The following is a 22,068-nucleotide window of genomic DNA, read 5'->3' as shown; positions in this document are numbered from 1 at the left end:
TATGAGTGTGCCTGTGTATCCACAATGTGGAGGTGATTGGGAAACCTTTCTGCCATGGAGAACTAGTGGTGAAGGCAGAGTTGTAACTAGATACCACAGCTCCTGGGGCAGAGAGGTGATAACAAAGTGGGCACGGACCAGTTTCCCAGAGTCTCTCCTCCAAGGCAGGTGGATGGAACAGCAGACCCCAGAAGGGCAAGTGGGCCAAGGATGAAGTCTCCTTTGGGAGTTTGCTCCCATAGTTTTTCCCCCTGGAATTTCCCTAGCTCTGGGTGAGGCCATGAGATGGGGTACAGAGACAAAAGTCATCATGGGACAGACATGCTCCCTCTAAACTTGTTCAGTGGCTTAGGGTAGAGGAAACATACGACACATGGATTTGTTCTAGACTGTATTTAGAGATTTATTAACATTTCTCAGAAATGATCTCATTGACTATTGGGAGAAGGGGGATTGTTGTCTAACCCGCTCCCTCAGCTACCAGGTGCAATAACCATCTTGGAAATGTGGTAATGTCCTGTGGATGCCAACGGGTCCGTAGTGATGCAGGGAGCTCCACGAATCAGGCCGAGCTGGAAGAAAGACACCTGCTCAGTCACCTCAGTCACCTAAGCTTAGTCCCTTTCTAGTCTTCCCCAGGACCTCCAATCCCTGCTCCCCTCAGAGACCCTGGTGTCTTGACTTTGGTCCCTAGGGACCCCAGCGTCTGAACTCCTCACCATGGGGAGAAGTCCTCGGCTTCCCAGTCCTCCAGCACCGCCTTCCCTTTGGAATCCTTTGCGTCATTGGTCTGATCCCCATCAAAGTTCCCACAGGCACCCCACAGCTTCCCAGCATGGGCCTCATCGACCATTACATCCACCTTCCCAGCTGGGCTGAGCTGTACGTGCACCCCTCCCTTCTGACGCACTTGGAGGGACCCATCGGCAGACTTATGCACAGACACAGACAGGAGCCCCTTACTTGGGAGGCTCACCTGATGTCCATTCACCTGCAGGCCAGAGAGAAGAGGAAAGGGAGGGGCTGAGAAACTGAGACAAAGACATACAGAGACTGGGAGAGTCAGGGAACCAGGGAAATGGAGACAGAGTCTGATGATCAGAGGGAGGGGGGCAGAGCTGGAGACATGGGGACATGGACGGAAACACAGGACATTTGTTTAAAAAGGCAAAACTATCTCCCTACAGCTGGAAGGACTCTCAGGAACCATCTAGTTTAAACCCCCTTATTTTACAGATGAGCAAACCAAGGCCCAGGTAGGTGGAATGTAGGTAGCTAGATGGTGCAACAGATAGAGAACTGGGCTTAGAGTCAGGAAGGCCAGAGTTCCAATCCCTCCTCAGACACTTACTAGCTGTGTGACCCTGGGCAAGTCACTTAACCTCTATCTTCCTCAGTTTCTTATCTGTAAAATGGGTATAATAATAATGCCTACCTCATAGGGTAGTCGTGGGGATCAAATGAGATAACTATGTGCAAAGCAAACCTTATAGTGCTATATAAAGGCCAGCTACTATTATATAGATATAGGTATAGAGACAGTGAAAAATGCAGATCTAGAGGTAAAAAGAGGGAGATGTGGGAGAATGGATCCGCTGAGAGACAGAGAGATAGGTGAGACAGGAGGGTTGCCCCAGAACAGGGAAGCAGCGGCCTCACCCACACTGGGCCAGATGGCGCCAGAGTGACCAGACTGTCTGGGAAGAAGATGTGCACCCGTTTCACAGACTTGGAGTCCTTGAGGCAAGGCTGGAAGTCAGCCAGCACCCGGAAGTGGAACTCATTTGGGGAGGCCTTGGAGTAGAGGGTGGACAGCTCATAGATGCCCTGGGAGTTAGCCAGGGTCTCCAGCCCATCGAAAGTGTTGAGTTTGGTGGAGAGAGAGCAGATGCCAGCTGGGCCCTTGCAGCCTCTGGCTCCTTCCTGGACTTGGCACACACTGCCCTTGGGGCAGCTCATGGCCTGGCAGCTCAGTTTGCCTCCCAGGGCGCAGGTGCACTGCTGAGAGCAGTCCGCAGACACCACGGATGAGTTGCTCTGTCAACAGATGGACAAGGGGCTCAGACAAACTGTCCCTCTTCTCCTGCCCCTCCCCAGGACCCAGGCATCAGGGGCCTTACCGGGAGGTAGCTGCCCTGGTGAACACAGCCACAGTCCTGGATAGGTACACAGACCCCCTGGGACAGCAGGAACCCTTGGTCACAAGCACAGCCCTCAAAGCAGCGGGCAGTGCAGCCCCCTAGGCCAGAGAGCCCAGAGCAAGAGGCCTGACATCCATGAATGCAGATCGAATAGTGACTGTGAGCTGGGCAGCTAAGTGCTGAAGGAGAGACATGTGAGGTCAGGTGAGGCCTGAGTACTCTTCCTGTCTCCCCACAGACACCACATGGAAATGGGATGCCGGGAAGCTTTTGTGGCCTGCCCCATCACATTGCTGACTTATATCGACTTTGTGGTCCACTGGAACCCCTGGAGCCTTTTCAGACATACTGCTATCTAGCCTTGCTTCATGCTTGTAAAGCCTTCTTTACATTCAATAAGTACATCATACATGGTTCCTCGCCAGAAAGAGAAGAGCTACTTCTTGGGGTACTCCCTGCCTCACCAAGGACCTGCCTGGCATCCATAGTCTCCTCCCCCTGCTCCAGACCCCTGACCATGGTTACTCACAACAGAAGCTATCACTCCTCCAAGGCTTCGGAGTGACCCCAGCGGCCTGGCAGTCTGCAGTGTAGGTGCCCAGGCTGCGGCACAAGGAGCTGGCATTGCCTTGGTTGGCACACAGGTCATACACACACTGGCGGAAATATTCCAAGGGGCTCAGGACTTCGTGACAGGCAGCAAAGGGGCCCTGGGGGTCTTGGAGTTGCCCACAGGCCTGACGACTCTCATAGGGAGCTGTCTGCTCTGCAGAACACACGGGGCAGCAACCTGCCTCTGCCCCCTCCCCACAGGGCCGGTCCCCGGTGCAGCTTGGCACCCGCCACGCTGCCCCAAAGGTATCTACATCTGAGGTCACTGTGCCCTCTGGCAGGAGGAAGTCATCATTCCAATTGCCATTGAAGTCCCCACAGAGCCCACAGAGGTGACCATGGTAAGGACTGGGCACGGAGAGTAGCAAGTGGGCATCACTGTCAAAGAGGAGCCGCAGCCCCTGGGGTGTCTGCAGGACCACATTCCGGCCCTCCTGGGTCAGCGTCACCGAGCCAGCCGTCACGGGCAGTGCCACCAGCTCCCTATCCAGAGTGACCTGTAGACACATCACCCATAGGGGCCTTTCAGCTCTGCTGCCCTTCTTAGGAGCCCTTGCCACTGAATCCCATCTACTCAAACTACTGGGCTGGGGGTCTGCTATTTACTAAGTCACTGCTTTTTACTCAGGGACCCATCTCTGGGCTTCAGTTTCCTCATCTGTAAAATGATGGTCTCTGGGGTCTCTAGAAACAGAGAAGGATCTAGTCTGATCTCCTCCTGCGGGAGGAGAGAAGGCAAAGGGTTACCTAAAGTGCCAGGCTTACCAGGCCCACCGGGACACAGGGTTTGCACCCAGGGATTCCCGGGGCAGTGCTTTTCCCATTGTACTGGACAGCTAGTATCTTTTCAGCTCATTCCTGTTCACCTGTTCTCTCTGAGTGTTCTTGGTTTCTGCTCTCATCTATGGACAGGAGGACCCCTCCTCCCCACGCTGCCAGCATGTGGGCCCCTCACCTTCAGGCCTGGGCCCAGGCCCACAGTTTGGTCACCCACTTTCACCAGCAGGCGGTACAGGTTCCCGCTGGCATCCTTCTGCAGGACGATGGTAAAGTTATCATAGCCAGGCAGGGGCTCACACACTTTGGTGAGCACGTAGGAGCAGGAGCCGTAGAAATCAAAAACCCGGCCATCAAAGGTCACATAGTGAATGCTACTGGACAGAAGACAGCGGCCACAGCCCGTGGGGTAGCAGGCTTGGACGCCGGCCTCCAGCCGGCACTCCTCGTAAGGCCCACAGGGAGAGCCCTCGTGGCAGGTGACCACGCCTCCATGGCCACACTCACAGCGCCGCTCACAGTCATCCCCAGGGAAGAAGGTCTCCCCCAGGGGATAATAGCGACCCTCGTGGAGGCAGCCACACTGGAACAGAGGCACGCAGGTATCCCCGCTGAGGACGAAGCCGGCATCACACACACAGCCCTCACGACAAGCAGACACGCAGCCCTGTGGAGCTGAGAGGTCCGGGCAGCTGATGGGGCACGAGTCACCACAGAGCTCATAGTGACTGTTGGTGGGGCAGGAGAAGGCTGGGGGAGAAAGGTACCAGTTAGAGGGGAGGAGGGCAAGAAGGGAATGAGGAGGAGGAGGAGAAGGGGGAAGGGGCATCAGAGGGAGGGGCAGAGATAGAATAAAGGAGTCAGGGGTGACAGATGCAGAGAAGTGAAAAGATCAGGGGACTTGAGGTGACGGAAAGGCATGAGGGTCAAAAGAGCCAGGGGCAGAAGAGAGTGTTCGTGTAGGAAAAGAGGGGTGGGCTCTGGGGAAGTGTCCAAAGATGAAAGTGGGTGGCAGGAGGGGGCTCTTACGGCAGAAGTCTGGCCGTCTCCACTCATCCAGCTGGGCACCAGCAGCCTGGCAGGCAGCCACGTAGGTGGCCAAGGCAGGACAGAGGCCGCTGGGATGGCCCTGGGCCTGGCAGGTGTCCAGCAAGCAGTTTTTGAAGAAGGGAGTAGGATCCACAAGGTCATGGCAAGAGGCAAGGGGTCCGTCAGTTGCCGAAATCACCCCGCACGCCTCAGGGCCTCCGAACTGAGCCTGGTTCTGCTCACTGCAGGTTTCTGGGCAGTCACTGGGAGAACAAACACCACAGTCCACACTGCCTCCTACTTTCCAGCTGTTACCAAAGGCCACGGGGTCATTGCCTGGCTGACCACCCTTTGGAGTGAGGTCATTTTCCGGGTTTCCATCATAGTCCCCACAGAGCCCACACAAAGTGCCGGCATACTGAGAGGGGACCTGCAGCCGGACAAAGCTGTCCCCGTCAAAGATCAGAGTCAGGCCAAAGGCAGTCTCTATCACCACATCTGAACCACTGAGGTACGCCTGGAGACGTGTGTCCAGCTGGAAGGGCAGGGCCACCAGCTTATCATCCACCTAGGGGAAAGAGAAGGAAGGGGCATGAGAAATGCTGATGGTGGAGGTTCATGGGGGTTGGTCAGTGGGATGTCAATGGAGACTAAAGCGTTGAGCATTCAGTGGGGGTGAGGAGGGGTGAGTGTGATTGGTTAGTGTTTGGAGTGAAACGTGGCAAATTGGAGATCCACTCTGGGGAGGGGCTCTGTGGGAGAGGGTCAGCATCGCTGGTCAGTGTGCAAGCTCAGCTTGGGGTCAGGGTGGGAGGAAGAAGAAAGGTCAGCATGGCTGGTTAGCAGGAGAGCAATGTTAGAGAGTCAGCAGGGTGGGCACTGTGTGTGGGTCTGGAGTGATCCTGAATCATCTCCCTGAGGCCCAGGTCTGACCATGTCACCTTCTAGCATGAAACCCTTAGTCCAGCATTCAAGACTCTTTCTATCTCACCCCTCCCCAGCATCTTCAGTCCAATCAAACTGGCTTCCAAGCTCCCCTCCTCTGACTGAGTCAGTAAATCTTTCCCCCATTGGACTGCCATTTATTTACAGGTTGTGTGTTTCTAACCTTTGAACCACCAACAAAGAGGCATCTGGTAGACCTGGGTTAAGGTCTAGCGGCTGCTAGCTACCTGTGGGCAGGTGGATTAACTCCTTGGCATCCTTGGAAATAAAGGCTAAGTCCAACTTAACTGCTGAGTTGGCTCAGGAGAGAGGTTTTACAGCAATGAGATTGAAAGACCCCCCCCCCCCCCCAAATATCCCTCTAACAGAATGTAAGCACATTGAGGTCAGGGATGGCCTGTTTTTGAGATTGAAGTCTCTCTTTTTGGGTCCCCGGGGCTTGGCATGGTGCCCAGCACAGATGTTGGTCCAAGGGACATAAGGTGTTTGGGTTACTGTGGCACTCAGGTTGGTGCCCTCCGAATATCACTGACCTTCATCTTGCGGGGGAAGGAGCTGCTGAGGGCAAAGGTGTGGTCATAGACATGCAGTGTGATGTCCTGGGTATATGTGACCGCCTGGTTCCCACGGTGGGAGTTGGCCACAGTGACATAGAAGGTCTCCATTCCGGGCTTGGGGTCAGTACAGGTCCCACTCAGTAGATACTCACAGGAACCCTGGAAATCAAAGAATCTTCCATCCAGGGATGTATAATGGGGATCACCAGAAGCCTGGCATACGGCACTGCTGAGGGGGCGGCAGCCACGGAGGCCCGTGGACAGGATGGCGCACTCCTGGCCTGGCCCACAGCTTGCTGGCGAGCAGAGCAGCTGGCTTTCGGCAGGGTCACAGCGGCACAGGGATGAACAGCTGTCGTCGGCCCAGAATTCAGCCCCAGCCTCGTGGTAGGTACCATTTGCCCAGCACCCACATCCATCCTCACGGGCCACGCAGCTGCTGCCACTCAGGATGAAGCCATCGTTGCACTGGCATCCCTCGGTGCAGTTTCCAGAGCACGGTGGGGCGGAAGATGGACCTGGGCAGCTGGGTGGGCAGACTGAACCACACAGCTCATAGTGGCTATTTGCCCCACAGGGGTATGCTGTGAGAGAGACACAGAAATGGTGTTTGGCGGGGAGGTCTGGGTAGAGGGACACACAAAGACAAGAGAGATAGAGGGGCAGAAGATAGGGCCTGGAGAGGCAGGCATGGTGTAGAACGACTGGGTCCCTACAGAGAATGAGGGCCAGGGGCTGGGGACCCCTCACACTCACGGCATTTGGAGTCGGTCCTCCAGTCTCCAATGGTGATGCCAGCAGCCTGGCATGCAGCAGCGTAAGAGGCCAGGGCTTGGCAGAGGATGTCCTGAGAGCCGCCCCCAAGGCAGACGTCCAGGACACAGCCAGTGAAGAAGTTATCGGGCTTGATGTGGGCGTGGCAGGCAGAGAAGGGGCCTTCAGCTCCAGGGGCCAGGGGTCCACAGAAGTCGGGTCCCTGGTACTGCTCCTTTTTGTCCTCCTCACAGGTCGGGCAGTCCCCTTGGCACTCATCCCAGCAGAAAGGGTCCCACTCGGGAACCCGCCAGCTGCCGCCCCAGCTGGGAATGGAGGATGCCAGGGTCCCATTGGGAAAGGCCATGTCATTGTCAGGATTGCCGTCAAAGTTTCCGCACAGCCCACACACAGCCCCGTGGAAGCTGCTGGGTAGGGTCACCTCTACTCTCCAGTTCCAGTCATAGGTGACGCGAAGGCCAAAATCGGTGTCCAGCACGGCTCCACCTGGGCCTTGGGACACATAGAGGCGCCCTCCAGCCATACTCACTGGAAGAGTGGTCAACACACCATTCACCTGGGGGGCAGTGGGCAGAGCAGGGAGGAGACATTAGGCCGGGCAGCAGGCTTCCCAGCCAAGCCCAGAGCTCCCTCACTCCCTACCCCAAGGAAAGCCATGCTTGGGAGAGAGAGAAAATGCTGGGCCTAGGGTCAGGAAAACAGATTCAAATGCTACCTTTTCAGCCTCAATTTCCTTATCTGTAGAATAAGAGAGCTGCATTCAATGATTTCTAAAGGTCTCTTTCAGCTTTAAACCTATGACCCTATGACTCCAGGTATTTCCTCCCCTTTGTGCCTGGCTCCCCCACTCAGACACAAGCTTCTGTGCACAAGGCTCCTGGGTCTATGGTAATTTCATTGATAATAGCTGACATTCCTAGAGGATTCTGATTTTAACCTCTTTTTTTTTTTTTAAAGCAATCGGGGTTAAGTAACTTGCTCAAGGTTACACAGCCAGTTATTTCTGGGTGTGGTGCCGAGTGTCCGAGCCCAGGATTCGATCTGCAGGTCATCCCAACACTGGAGCCTGTGCTCTTACTTGCTGAGCTACCTAGCCGCCCCCTGATTTTAACCTCTTAATAATTCCTTGAGGCACAGGTAGCATTATCCCCATTTTACAGATGGGGGAAACTGAGGCTCAGAAAGGCCTTGTGGTCTGCCCATGGTGACCCAGCCACTCAGCACCAAAAGTCAGACATGAACACAGGTCTTAACTTGTGAGTTCAGTCTACTATGATTGGGCATAAAGTATCTATATCCCCGAATCGATTGCCCTCATGGTGTGCTCCACACTGGAGGTCTCTCCAAGCACTGCTTGGCTCTGCCCTGCCCCCAGCTCAGAGAGGCAACAGGGTTGGGGGAGCCTTGCCCTCTGCCAGGCACTCACCCGCACTTGGCCAATCTCGTCTCTGTAGATAGAGATGTTGGTACCATAGACAGAGACAGTGACCTGGCGCACATAGGAAACTGAAGGGTTTCCCCTGTTCTCATTCTTGGTGGTGACAGTAAAGGCGGGGAGGTTAGAGGGCCCTCCACACAGGGCTGCCAGGACATAGGAGCAGGTGCCCATGAAGTCAAATTCTCGGCCATCAAAGGAGTGATAGTGAGGGTCGCCCCACAGCCAGCAGGTGCCCTGGTAGTTAGGGACGCAGACACCCTGGCCGTTCTGAACTTGGCATGTCTCCTGTTCCAGGCAGGTCACACCCTGGCATGGATCTGGGGGTACAAAGGAGACTGAGGAGAACAGAGACCCAGGCAGTCCCCTCCAAATCCTCTGGGCCTCCCTCCAGAGCCCCCACACATCTATTCCCTTTAGCCACTCAGGCCCCACTCCCCCTGGGACCGCAGGGTCCAGCCCTCACTGAGCCCTTACATTCACTCCCCTGACCTTCCTAGGAGCCTGGTGAATTCAGGGTCTCCCTCCCTCCCAGCAGAAGCTGCTTACCTTTGGTGACACAGCTCAGGAGGCCTCCTGAGGGCTCACACACCTGGCCAGCCCCACACTCATGGGACTGGCAGAGCAGACCTTCCCCAGGATGGCACGTGCACTTCTGGGTACAGTTGTTGAGGAGCACAGACTGGTTGGGCTGAAGGATGAAATAATGGGGCTTTCACATGTACCCTGGGGAAGCCAGGGCCTGTTCTGTGGGCTCAGAGGTGTTCTGACAGAGGAGGGAGAAGGGTATGGGGGAGCCACTGCTGTGGGGCAGAGGCAAGTCTAGGGTCTGGCTGGGCCAGGAGGTCTGTGGGTTCAAGGCAGGCTCCAGGCAGCTGTGGGACATACCTCGTAGTATCTGCCATCCTCATAGCAGCCACAGTCCTGGACAGGTATGCAAGCCTGACCATCTGAGACGAAGCCCACATCACATTGGCAGCCTTCGGAGCAAGTGCTGGGGCAACTGGGGGGCACACTCAGAGCTGCACAGCCCAGGGAGCAGGTGTCTGCACACAGCTCATAGTGACTATTGGGGGGGCACTCCAAAGCTGGGGACAGGGAAGGAGAGAGATCAGAGTCGAGGGCTGGGAGGGAAGTAATCTGGCTTCACCCGGGGTCCTCATCGCCAATGTCCCCCCAAGGGTTTCCCCCTGAAGAAACAGGGCTTCAGCCTCTCCCTCACTTCTCCCGATTGCTCACATCTTTCAACTCTTTCTCCCCCACCTTTGTGCCTCAGTCTCCCTTCCTGTAGCTTCGCCGCCCCTTCTCTCTGTCCCTCAGTTCTCCACCTCTGACCTTCAGCCTCCCCCTTTGTCCATCAGTGGTCTTCCTGGTTTCCTGTCTGTCCATCCTCCCCCTGCCTAGATCACTCACGACAGAACTTGTCACTCCTCCAAGGCTGGACAGTGCCACCGGCAGCTTGACAGGCTGACACATAGGCATGAATGTTGTCACATAGGATGTTGTCGCTGCCCCCGCCCAGGCAGAGGTCAAAGACACAGTCTTCAAAGTAGCCGTTGGGACTGACCAGGGCGTGGCAGGCGGCCAGGGGCCCCTGGGTGCTGGTGATGAAGCCACAGTAGCGCTCCTGCTCATAGGTTTCAGACAGCTCAGGTTTGCACTCGGGATCACTAGGGCAGTCGGGGTTACAGACAGGCAGGCAGGGGGAGCCGGGGACGGCCACCTCCCAGGAGTCTCCAAAGGCACCGGGGCCAGTGGCCAGCTCACCATCAGGCTTCTGGAAATCATCCTTAGGCTCCCCATTGTAGTTCCCACACAGACCGCAGAGTTTGCTGTGGTAATTGCCAGGGACAGTGACCCGGACATAGTAGGCGAGGTCATAGGCCACCCGCAGACCAAAGTCGGTCTCAATCACAGCGTCCATTCCGCTCTGGTAGGCTCGGATTCGGCCACCAAGCAGGACCACGGGGAAGTTTAGGGCCACGCCATCTACCTGGGGTGAGGGAAGAGGGCCTCAGGGTCCACTGCAGGATACAGGTCTCTCTCCCCACATCCTACAGTACTGCCCAGAAGAAAGGTAGATACCCAGTGGCTGAGGCTGGCCTTGGGACATGGCAGGTGATGCCAACTATGAATAGAGGTGTCTTGCCTCCCTAGCCCCAACCCAAGGCATCCAGTCATTTGCCCTCCCCTCTTGCGGAACTCTGAACTCTGTCTCACCTTGACGTTCCACTGGTTTTGCTCTAGCACTAAGGTGACACCAGCCACAATGACAGTGACTGCACGAGTGACGCTGACAGCTCCATTGCCCCAGGCCACGTTCTCCACCAGGACCTCAAAGTCTTCTAAGCCAGTGTGGGAACCACAGGTACGGACCAGCGTGTAGACACAGGTACCCATGTAGTCGAATTTCCGCCCATCAAAGGTGGTGTAGTGGGGGTCCCCAGAAGCTGAGCACGTGGCTGAGCCCACAACCACGCAGCCCAGGACACCGTTGGCCACCTGGCAGTCTTCATGGGTCCCACAGGTGGAGGGCAAGCAGGTGACAATGCCCGCCTCCCCACACTGGCAGAGGTAGTCGCAGCCAGGGCCAGGGTAGAAGGACTGGCCCACGGTATAGTAGGCACCCTGAAACAGACAGCCACACTGGGCGAGGGGGATGCAGTCTTCACCGCTGAGAGCAAACCCCTCATCACACACGCAGCCCTCCTGGCACTCTGAGCCACAGCCTCCAGGGACGGAGACATCTTTGCAGGATGTGGGGCAGCCTCGGGAGCACTCCTCATAGTGACTGTGTTCAGGGCAGGTCAGAGCTAGGGGAAGAAGAAAGAAGGGGTCGCCAGAGGCCCAAGTCTCTCGCTCCCCTGAGTCTCTGGGTCTGGGGGCCCAGATCCCCCTTGTATCTCAGAGGCTTAGCTTCTGTCTCTCTGTGGATGGACCAGGGTCATAGAATCCTAGAGGTGGCATCAGAAGAACCCTCACAGACCATCCGACCCAAACTCCTCATCTTACAGAGAGAGACACTGAGGCCCAGGAAAGTACAGTGACATGGCCAGTGTTGTACAGTGTGAAGTGTCAGAGGCAGGATTTGAACTCAGATCCCTTTCTTTTAACCAGTGGGTTCCCCCTCTTCTCCCTCCTTTCTTCCTCTCTCCCCAGGGCCCTCTCCCTTGAGTTATTTACTCACGGCAGAATTGTTCACTCCTCCAGGAGTGGACAGTGGCCCCAGCAGCGTGGCAGGCAGCAACATAGGCAGCCAGGTTATCACAGCCCACATCAGGCTGGCCAGGCAGCAGGCACCTGTCATACACACAATCGTGGAAGAAGCCCTCGGGGTCCACCTTAGCCTGGCAGTCCCGGAAGGGCCCTTCTGGGTCCATCAGGAGCCCACACTCCTTCTTGCTCTGTGACTGCTGCGCAAGCAGGTCATTCAGCTGAGGGCACTCTCCTGGAGTAACAGCCCCACAGCCAAGGAGAGTCTCCTCCTGCCAGTTCTGCCCGAAGGCCAAGGCGTTGTCAGTGAGGGTCCCATCCCGCAGCGTGAAGTCATCCTTGGGGTCCTTGTTAAAGTTCCCACAGAGGCCACAGAGAGCGTTGGCATAGCTGGTTGGGACCTGGACTTTTGCCAGGGCATTCCAGTCATAGGAAACTGTCAGGCCAAAGTCAGTTCGGATCACGGCATTATATCCGCTCTGGAAAATCTGAATTTGGCCCCCAGCCGCTTGGTAGGGCAGGTACTGTAGCACCCCATCCACCTAGATGCAGGGGAAGGGGGAAGAGAGATGAGACCACTGAGGTCAGAATCGTGGCCCATCTGTCCCTGTCCTTTCTTCCAATTCAGTGTAAGCTCCCTGATGGCAAGGGGACCTGGCTACTTTTTTTTTCTTTTTGGTATCTCTAGCATCTAGCACGTCTGGCACGTGAAAGATACTTCTTGAATGAATGAATTAGCCTACAAACTCCACTCTGAGCGTGTCAAACCTCCAAGCAAATTACACAGCCCAGACCCAAACCCAAGCCAAGAGCACCCCAAATCCAAGCACCCCCACTCAGTTCACTCTTCCCAATTGCCTCAACTCCATGTGTCTCTCCCTCCCTCCACAAAGCCCTCCACTCACCAGGACCCTTCCAGGATACTCCCTGCGGACAGCCACCTCAACCCCTAGGGCCTGTACACGCACAGCCTTAGTGTAGGACACCACCTGGCTGCCTCTGTGCTCATTCTCCACCAGGACCTTGAAGTCAGGCAGTGTCTTGTCCTGGCCACAAGACCCCACCAACAGGTAGACACAGGTGCCCATGAAGTCAAAGCGTCGCCCATCAAAGGTGGTGTAGTGGGGGTCGCCCGAGGCCTGGCATGTCCCATAGCTGTCTGGGTAACACCCTTGGATCCCGTTCTGGACCCGGCAGCGCTGCCCAGTAGGACAGCCCCCCGTGTCCTGGCATTGCACCTGCTGAGTCTTCCCATCACACACACACTGCTGCTGGCACAAGTCGTCTCCCCAGACCTTGTCCCCGGGGGCCAGCACAAGGCCCTGGTACTGACAGCCGCACTCTGAGTTGGGCACGCAAGCATCCCCGCTCAGCACAAAACCCTTCTTGCACACACAACCCTCCACACATGGCCGGGAGTCGCAATCCGAGGGGGCTGAAGCTTCGAAACAGGAGGATGGGCAGGCATTGCCACAGGCGGAGTAGAGGCTGTTGGCAGGGCAGGTCATTGCTGCCAGGAGAAGACGAGGAGGGTATCAGCAGGACCATCTTACGTGCCCTCAAATGGAATAACCCATTTAGCACAGTGTCTGGCTTGGTAGGTGCTTACGGATGTTTGTTCCTTTCTCTCCCCCTTCAAATTGAAGCTGGGGTCAATTTTCTAAGCCAGGACATGGCCCCCGTGGTCCCAGGCACCTTGGTCTGCTCCTAGGGAGCCTGACCCTGGGGAATGAACCAGGTTGGGCCCAGACATGCAGGCAGTAGAATGCCATTTGCCATCCCGCCTGCAGGGCTCTTCCCTGTCTTTTGCTGTCTAGCCCCTCCAATGCTCTCTCCTCTGCTCCCCCACACCCCCCTCAGCTCCCCCAGATACTCACGGCAGCCAGAAGGTGTCCTCCAGTCCCCAATGGAGACCCCCTGTTCCCTACAGTCCGTGGCATAGGCATTCAGGGCACGGCAGAGGCTGGGCCGGTCACCACCGGTGGCACACAGGTCATAAACACAGTCGGTTAGGTAGGACTGGGGGTCCAGGATGTCATGACAGAGGGCAAAGGGGCCTTCTGCCAGGGTCAGCATCCCACAGACCCGGTCGCCTTTATAGTGCTGGGTCTGGCCGGGAGAGCAGCTAGGGCAGCCTCCTTGGCAGTCATTGGAGCAGAACTGGTCACCATCATCCAGCTTCCAGCTCTCCCCAAACTCCACGGCATTGGCCGCCTGCGTCTCATCTGGGGTGAGGAAGTCATCTGAGGGATCCCCATTGTAGTTTCCACAGAGACCACAGACCTCGTTCTGGAAGCGGGACGGCAGGGTCAGAGTCAGCTGGCAGTCCCAGTTGTAGGTGACGCGGAGCCCAAAGTCCATCTGTATGACACCCTGGGACCCACTCTGGAACACCCTCAGCTTCCCATCCTGCAGAGACACTGGCAGCCGAGACTTCTGGTTGTTGATCTGCAGAGGAAAACGGGGATTCATCAGCTCCACGGATGCCCGCAACATCCCTCCTCACATTCAAAGCCCAGTTCAGAGCTCTCTGCCTCCAGGAAGGCCCCCTGGGTAACTCTTCCTTTTTCCTTGAAACTGGGTCCCCTCAGGAATTATAAGCTCAGGTTTGTACAGGGACAGCAAGGATGTCCAGGGGCTTCCCCTGAGACCAGAACTGTGTTTTCCGGGCTAGGGAAGGGGACCACATCTCCCCCCTCAGCGGGGAGGCCTATTGGATATGTGCAGAAAAGCGAGAAGACTTTGGAACCATATGACCTTGTGTGACCTTGAGAAAATTGCTTTCTCTTCTCTGGCCTCAGTGTCTTTTTCTGTAAAATGAGAGAGTTGGGCTAGATGACCTTTGAAATGCTTTCCTACTCTAAATATGAGACCTTACCATTATGCTTTTCTCTCTCTTCCATTGCATTATCCAAGGGTTGGATTCAAGGAGTAGACCATGGATGGCATGCCTGGCACGGGGCCCTGACCCCCACCCCCAGGTGCCCAGCTTACCCGGGCAAAGCCCTGCTCCCCTCGAGCCAAGGAGACCACCTGGCTGTAGGCACTGACGGTCACCAGGCCCACGTAGGACACCTTCTTGCTGTTGCGATGTTCATTCTTGGCCTCGACACTGAAGGCAGGCAGGGTTTCATCAAAGCCACACAGCTCAGATATGGTGTACGTGCATGTGCCCATGAAGTCATAGCGACGGCCGTCAAAGGTGGTGTAGTGTGGGTCCCCCTGGGCCCGGCATGTGGCTGTTGAGGCAGCCAAGCACACTGCTTTCCCCTTCACTATCTGACAGCGCTCCTGGGACCCACACTTGACCCCGGAGCAAGATGCCTCCGTGGTGGGCATGGTGACTGGGAAGAGAGAGAAGGACAAAAGAATGATAATCGAGGGTGGGAGAGAGGCTGAGAGGTTGCCCTGGGAGGGGAAGGCATGGAGATAGAGGGGAGTAGGCAGAAGGGAGAATTTGGGGAGGGGGGATTGGGGATAAGAGGCTAGGGAAGAAAAGGGAAGCACAAGATTAAAGAAGGGCAGCTGAAGAGTCAGGCAAGAAACAGTTGGGAAAGGAGAACATGGAAATTAGTTCTACAAGCATCAATGTGTGTTAGGCACTGTGCTGAGGCTGGAGATTATAAAAGCACAAACAAACCAGAAACAGTCCTTGCTGTGAAGCTTATTGACCAGTTTAGGGGACCTTTGGTCAATTCTTATATGCCATGCACCAGAGGCCTCCCCTAGATGCTCTCCACATTCTCAATGTCCTTCTAAAACCATGACACCCAGCACTGACCGCATACCATAGACCTGGTCTGAGAAGGGAAGAAGAGCCATGTCTCCTTATCCTTGGAAGTTTTGCTTACCTCAGTGACCTCTCCCTGGCTGCTGCAAATCACTAGTGATTCCTATTGAGCTTGTGGTCCACTTAAACCCTCAGCTCTTTCTCAGAAAACTGCTATTTCACCAGATCTTTACCCTCTCGTGAAGGATGTTCTTAGACCTTAGGGTAAGACTTTACATTTGCCTCTATTAATTGTGATCTTACTCAGTTCAGTCCAACATTCTGCCCTGTCAATGCAGCCCAACCTTCCTGCATGCCACTTCTCACTGTTAAGTCCCATTGAGCTTGTGGTCTACTTAAACCCTCAGCTCTTTTTTCAGACAAACCTCAATCTAACCAGATCTTGACCCTGTTGTACTTGTGTGGGAATTTTTTAGACCCAAAACTGAGTGCATGGTCTTTCAGAGATGGTTGACAGCGGTTGGTGATCCTTCCTCCCAGCTGCATCAGCCCTTGAGGGACACATTCATCTGGGAATGACTCAAGCTTCTGGAGGGCAGCAGGTACTTTCTGCTGAGATTGTTGCTTAGCTGGGCTACCAGCTCCCAACCAGCCATTTCCTGCTTTTTAGTCTGAAACTCCTCTCCTTGGCAGCAAAAAGTAGAACTGAGACGAGAATTTCATTTAATCTGCCTAGCTTCCCTCCATCCCAGGCAGTTTCTTTTCCTTTGATCTTCCTCTTCCCCTAAATTTAGCTTAAAACAAATTTCTAAAACCTTTTTAATAACTTTTTTTTTTTAGCTCTCCTCACTAGTCTCTTAATTCTTAATTTTGACATTCCCGACGCCACATTATTATAGTGTCAATCTTCATTCACTCCCACCTCAGGTCTCTTACCTCTCCTTTCTTCTACTGTATATATGTATGTGTGTGCACACGTACACACATGTGTACACACATACCCACATCCACACTGTGCACACACGTACATATATACACATGCACATATACATGCACACGTGTGTGTGTGTGAGAGAGAGAGAAATCTGTTAGCTGACAAGCTCCCTGTTCAGCCACATTGATATCTTCAAATAACTTATTTTCTCCTCGCTGGATTTTGTTTTCCTTTGTGCCTTTAGAATCTCATTCTTGAGAGTTTTTCTCTTCTAGTCAGACATCCCCTGTGGAATTTTCATCCACAGAAGCCTACCTATCCTTTCTCTGGACTCTTTGAAACCTACTTTCTTCAAATCTAGGGTGTGGAACATTGTGTATATGACCTAATGTGACTCACCTGTCAATTTTCCCTGTTTTTTCCCCTTCTTTTTCATTCTGTGTCATGAGGGGTGGATAGTTCTCTGGTTAAAAGGATATATTGGGAAAATAAGAGATCTCAATCAAAATTTAAATTAAAAAATGTAAAGAAATAAAATAAAATCTAGGTTACATGCCAGAATGTGCCTGGCTTTCTTCTCCTTTTCCATCACAAACCCCAGGCAGCAGTGGTCAGTTCTCTATCACTTCTACCCTACCACTGACAGACAAGAGTTCGAGCCAATATAGAGTTCTGCCTTATTGATTCCTTTTGAAGGATTAAATAGTCATTAAGGCAAGTTAGGAAGAAGATGCTTTTGTAAATGTCTACAAAATTGAAGTCTCCTATCACTACTACACCACACCTATTGCCAGACTTGTGATCTGATTGCCAAATTCCTCATCCATTTCCTCTTTCTGTCCAAGTGGTCTGTAGTCCGCTCTGATGAATTGCTATGTCTGGAGAAATTCATCACCTGGTGGTCAAGCTGCTGGTGATGAGGAAGCATAAAAGATCACATGGCCTGGGGAGATGGGATGAGAAGGATGACTGAGGGGTTTGAGTCCTTCCCACCAGCACCACTAAGGGATGAGAGTCTAGTTTAGGGAGTGAAGTCCCATGGCTCATTCTGGCCACTGCAGCTGCCATCCCAAACTCCACAGGAGGAGCCAGCCCAAGAGTCAGCCGCCCAAAGGTAGTTCCAGCCTTAGCACACTGTGCCCTGCCATCTGTCCCAGAGGATGGTAACAGTGGCAGGGCTATTGGTAAGGCTGGAGAGAAGGAGGTGGAGGTGGGCTGAACTGTAGCCAGGTTCATAATTCTACAGGAAGATGGTGAGGAATTCTGGCTCTCCTTACCCACCCTTCAGAGGCCCTGGGAGCCTGCTCTAGGGAGTGGGAGAGAGCTTTAGGGTCACCCCATGGGGAGAGACTGAGGGAAGACTCAGGCCAGCCTTGAATCTCCAACTGCCTTGAACAGGATGCCTTAAATTCAACACATCCAGAACACAACTTGCCAATTTTCTTCTGAAACAGACCCCCTCCCTACCTTTTCTGTTATTGTAGAGGATAACACTATGATCCCAGGTCCTCAGACTCACAAGCCACATCACATCCTATCTGTGGCCAGGTCTTGCCAATTTCCCAGCTCTTGAAGACGCCCCTTCTCTTCTCTGACACTGCCCCTCCTCAGGGGCTGGTCCTTGTCACCTCACCCCTGGACTGTTGCAGTAGCTGCAGGGAGGGGGGTCGTCTGCCTGTCTCCAGTCTCTCCCCACTCCCATCCATTCTCCCCTTAGTTATCAAATCTTCTAAAGTTCAGGTCTACCCCTGCTACCCTCCCTTCTCTACCCCCATTCACAAAACTCTAGGATTAAATATAAAATGCTCTGGTGTTTCAAGCCCTTCTTGGCACCTTTCAGATCTTCTTGAACTTCACTTGCCTCAGTATACCCAACCTCCTTACTGCTCCACAAACAAACAAACAAACAAAAACTCCACTTCTTTTTGCCTGGGGCATTTCCCTTAATTGTCCTTCAAGTCTGGAATGCTTGTCTTCCCCACCTTCCTTTCAAGGCTTCCTTCAGATCCCAGCTAAAATCTGAACTTCTAGATGATGTCTTTCCCAATCTATGCCTTACATCCTATTTCACCTGTGTAGAGTTGGTCGGACACAGAGGCCCCCATGTTGTCTCCCTATTAGACCGTGAGCTCTTGGAAGGCAGGGACTGTCTTTTCCCTTTCTTGATGCCACCAGTCCCTCATTACCCTAATTTTTCATCCTTTATCTAGCGGTTCCTTCTCTGCTACTTATAAATATCTCTAGATCTCCCTGTTCTTTGAAACAAAAAACAACACAACAAAACTTCCCCCTGAATTGTCATCTTGTCAAACAGGCAAGGAAAGCTGTCCACTGTCTGCCTCCCACACCTCCCTTCTCATCCCTCAGCAGTCACATCAGCCTTATCCCCTGACTGAAGCGGCTTTCCCCAAGGTTAACCAGTGATCTCCTTATTGCAAATTCCAGGGGGCCTTTCTTAAGGCTCGTCTTTCTTGATACCCTCTGCAAATAGTTACCAGCCCTCACCCCTCTCCCTCCTTCTGGAGAATCTTCTCCTCCCTGGGTTTTGGGGAATCTACTCCCTCTTACCTGTCTGACCATTCCCCCTCTGTCCTTTGCAGTCCGTGATGTGCACAGGGGCAGCTCCTGGTTCTGTCCTAGGCCCTTGGCTCTTTTCTCTGTACCTTTGTTCTCTCAGTGACTTTGTAAGCTCTCCACGAACATCTGGCTAGCCATGCATATGTGTACATTACATTACACAATATGTGCCAATATACATATGCCATAAGGACAGCTATGTATACATGCATCCATAAAACCATAAATATTACACAGTGTGCACACATACACGTAGATAAACAGTGCATGTATGTATTCATACATGTATGTATATAAACACACAGACACGTGTGTATAAATTTATGATCCACTGTGTGCATATACATGCACAAACACATGTGGTGTACCTTCATAAATACATGTGTATAAATATATGATACCATATCAAACACGTGTATGTATTCATAATACATGTGAGAGAAATGATCCACTGAGGACTCCTACCCGGACTTTACTCAGTATTAATCAGTTCGTTATGATTTTATAAGGGGTAATGGTTGTCAGTAATTATTTTAATATATTCATCTAGTAATGTGCATTAATCACCTATTAATAGGTATAAGAATATGCAGTATATTAATCCATACTTTGTGTAAGTCACATAGAATTTGTATTCTCATGGAAGGGTCATATAATAGGCCTCAGACATTAATATAATGTTCACTACCTGTTAAGCAGCTCTGGAGCTCACTTGCACAACCACACAATGCTGGCAGAAATATCTCCATTCTGTTTTGCTCAGACTAGACCAAGCATGGGGGGAGGCCTGGCATGGAGAGGTTCCCCCTGCTCCCAATTGTTCTTGGAGAATATTCATCTTGTACCATCTCCTCCTGCCTAACCTAAGGAGGACCCTGTCCATCTTGGGACCACCTAATCAGCCAAGATATTCCTTGTTTCACTAACTCATGACCTGCTGACATATAATTTTTGCTTATTTTAGCTTATATGTCAACCAACGAGATTCTATATTTTACCAGCCTTTTTTGTATATTTGGGTATCAAACTGTATAAATACAAGATCCTGGAAGCAGGGGGCATCTCAGATGGTGGGAAAGACCTGAGGTCCCCCTCATTAGAGGGGACCATGGACCCTTTAATAAAATGCCATGGGCTCAGTCTACTGTAGGTTGGACAATTTTAATCCCCACATGTGTACACAAACATCCTTACATTCATGTGTATTATTACACACAGTCTGCATATAGAGGTATCCAAACATATGTGTATTCATACACACATGCATAGAGATATATTACACACAGTGCACACACTATAAACATATGCACATGTGTCTAAACACATCACACACAAAGTGCACGCATAGACACCTAACTATGTGAATATATTACACACAGCATACACCCATATAAACATGCACATAAATGGGTCTGCCCATACATATACATGCACACGTGTGCATGTAAACACACAGATGACCCCCAAGTCTACCTGCATTGCCTTTCTCTTCCTATATCAGTTGGTACCTGCTGGAATTTCCACTTGGAAGTCCATTGGGCGTCTTGAACTCATCCTATCCCAAACTGAACTCATTATCATTCCCCAAACTTAGCCCCCCTCCTGCCTCCCCTGTTCCTTGGAGGGCACTGGCACCCTCCCAGATGCTCAGGTTCCCACCTTCAGAGGCTTCCTCACATCTTCACTCTCCCTTCCTCCCTTTCTAATCAGTCCCCAGCCTCCTTAACGCTCCCTCCACAATCTCTGCCCTATCTCGCTTCACACCCCCACCAGCCTCGGCCAGCTCCTTCTTACCTCTCACCAAGACTATTTAATAGGCTTCAGCCTCTCCCTTCTCAGACCCATCCTCCAAACAACCACAGAAAGGAGATTTCTAAAGGCCCAGTCTCCTCAGGATCCTCCTCTACACGGGGCCCTGGCTGCCTCTAGGGGAAGATAAAACTTCACCTCTCTCGCCTTTGCAATGCATCACAAGTGACTCCAGCCACTCATTCCTCCCCATCACACACTCCTGGTTTGGTCTGCATCTTTGCACACGTCCCTCATGCCTGGAATACTCTCTCTTCTTACCTCTGCCCTTTGCAATCCTGTGATTACTAAATGCTTATTGAATTGAATTAAAACCTATCCATAACTCAGTTTCCCCCAGGAAATTCTGGGAGAACCACTTCTTCTTGTAGAGATCAGGCACAGGCCTTTATCAAGGCTGTAGGCAGAGGAGTATTCCATGGGGAAAAGGAAAGGAGAGAAGGGGGAGGGTGTCTCTCAATGAGGCAACCTTGAGAAAAGCCTCTAGGCAGACAATACGGGGAGAATGGGGGGGGGTGGGCAGGGAAGAAACATAGGCTGATCCCAAGAGACCAGCTTATACTCACCCAGCAGGAAGCTGACTCCAGCCCAGAACACCCACCAGCTCCCCCAGGCACCCATCTCTGTAAGGGACAATGAAAAAAATTTAGAGGTGCATAATGCTTTCAGTGGGGGGCACTGAAGGAGGACCCTCTCTTTCGGGAGCTGCAGACCTTTCTGCCACCATAAGCCAACTTCTGGGGTGGGAGAGATGGAGGCAGAATTGGGCAAGGGGAATGCTGGGCTGCAGTCCCCAGCAGGGACAGGGAATGGATGCTTTGACCCCAGAGGGAGGGGAGAACTGGAGAATGGGATGTCTGCATCCCTGAAGGAGAACAGAAGAAGGCAGGGGTTCCGTGTGGCACAAGACAATCTCACCTTCAGGTCCCAGGAGCTCCAAAGCAATCCCATCGATGAGGTTTTATAATGGAGCTCAGTGGCCACACCTTGGGTCAGCTGTCCCAGAGATAGTGCCAATTTCCTGGAGGGGGATGCTAGGTCAGTGGCAGGGCAGGACCAGGAGGTGGGGTGTGGTGAACAAAAATCCTGGGATGGAAGTGAAGTCCAAGGCAGGAGCTGAGGTCTAGGCGGGAGGGTGAGGAGGGGCTGTCTTGGGGAAGTACGGGAATGAGTAAGAATTTGGAGGGAGGGCACAAGTGACACACCTTGATCTGAGGAAGGATGGGGCAGAGGGACTGAGGAGGTAGCTGCCTCAGCTACTGAAGAAGATAGGGAAGCTGAGCCTAGACAGCTGGGGAACAGAGGACGAGACACCCAGAGGCCAGAATGCCATATGGGAAGTGGGTGGGTCCTGGGTTGAGGAGGGAGAAAGGCTGAAGGTGGGTGATTGGCCCTGTTTACCTGCTGGCCCTACACAAGCTTCCTTTGGCTTCTGCCAGCAACATTACAACATCTTATATCCGGGTCTTGGCACTTTACCAGACTGTACAGTCCTCAACCTGGGCTCTGTCTTGGGACCTCTCCACTCCCCTCTC

General features: G+C 53.1%; 1 protein-coding gene across 1 annotated transcript; it reads right to left on the bottom strand.

The window, feature by feature from the left end:
* Positions 1-392: 392 nt before the first annotated feature.
* Positions 393-21,553, bottom strand: FCGBP (Fc gamma binding protein). The gene is made up of 20 exons (XM_069078681.1): positions 21,452-21,553; positions 21,100-21,156; positions 14,478-14,827; positions 13,361-13,931; positions 12,389-12,993; positions 11,458-12,025; positions 10,491-11,083; positions 9,684-10,263; positions 9,159-9,358; positions 8,820-8,961; positions 8,262-8,590; positions 6,818-7,391; positions 6,038-6,645; positions 4,560-5,127; positions 3,709-4,280; positions 2,671-3,250; positions 2,121-2,320; positions 1,660-2,037; positions 720-991; positions 393-572 (listed from the first exon to the last, which is right to left on the bottom strand). The coding sequence occupies exons 2-20, from the start codon at positions 21,152-21,154 to the stop codon at positions 563-565; spliced, it is 7,755 nt and encodes a 2,584-aa protein (XP_068934782.1). The 5' UTR covers positions 21,155-21,156; positions 21,452-21,553; the 3' UTR covers positions 393-562.
* Between the last annotated feature and the right edge of the window lie 515 nt (positions 21,554-22,068).

This window comes from Petaurus breviceps, unplaced genomic scaffold, assembly GCF_028583685.1.
Source record: "Petaurus breviceps papuanus isolate PSGF00001 unplaced genomic scaffold, PetGlider_PUasm1.0 91041, whole genome shotgun sequence".
Classification (NCBI taxonomy): Eukaryota; Metazoa; Chordata; class Mammalia; order Diprotodontia; family Petauridae; genus Petaurus; species Petaurus breviceps.
Note: the sequence above shows the minus strand (reverse complement) of the source record. Positions and strands in the feature narration are given on the sequence as shown.